Consider the following 248-nt stretch of genomic DNA (forward strand, 5'->3'; position numbering starts at 1 on the left):
AAGGAAACAGCAGCAGCAAAAGAATACAGAAGAAGATAACAGCAGCAGCAACTTCACAGATTACAGCAGCAACAGCAGCAAGAACCCAGGCTACTACCGTGGAAGACCATTGTATCGGGAGCAGCAGCAGCAGCAGCAGCAGCAACAGCAGCAACAGCAACAGCAACAGCAACAGCAGCAGCAGCAGCAGCAGCAGGTGCTGCATAGAATGGTATCAGCTTCAGACTCCTTCCATGACCAGGGGGGAG

The 248-nt window shown here is 52.4% G+C and overlaps 1 protein-coding gene across 1 annotated transcript in view; it reads left to right on the forward strand.

Annotated features, from left to right (window-relative positions):
* The window catches only part of EMH_0038900 (uncharacterized protein), a gene marked incomplete at both ends in the record, with an annotated part of 1,526 nt that overhangs the window by 1,128 nt on the left and 150 nt on the right, over window positions 1-248 (forward strand). Inside the window, one exon of the mRNA XM_013495337.1 lies at window positions 1-196. Coding sequence (XP_013350791.1) covers window positions 1-196 — 196 coding nt within the window. The remainder of the gene's footprint in view (window positions 197-248) is intronic.

Source organism: Eimeria mitis, genomic scaffold (assembly GCF_000499745.2).
Source record: "Eimeria mitis Houghton genomic scaffold, Emh_scaff1529, whole genome shotgun sequence".
Lineage (NCBI taxonomy): Eukaryota > Apicomplexa > Conoidasida > Eucoccidiorida > Eimeriidae > Eimeria > Eimeria mitis.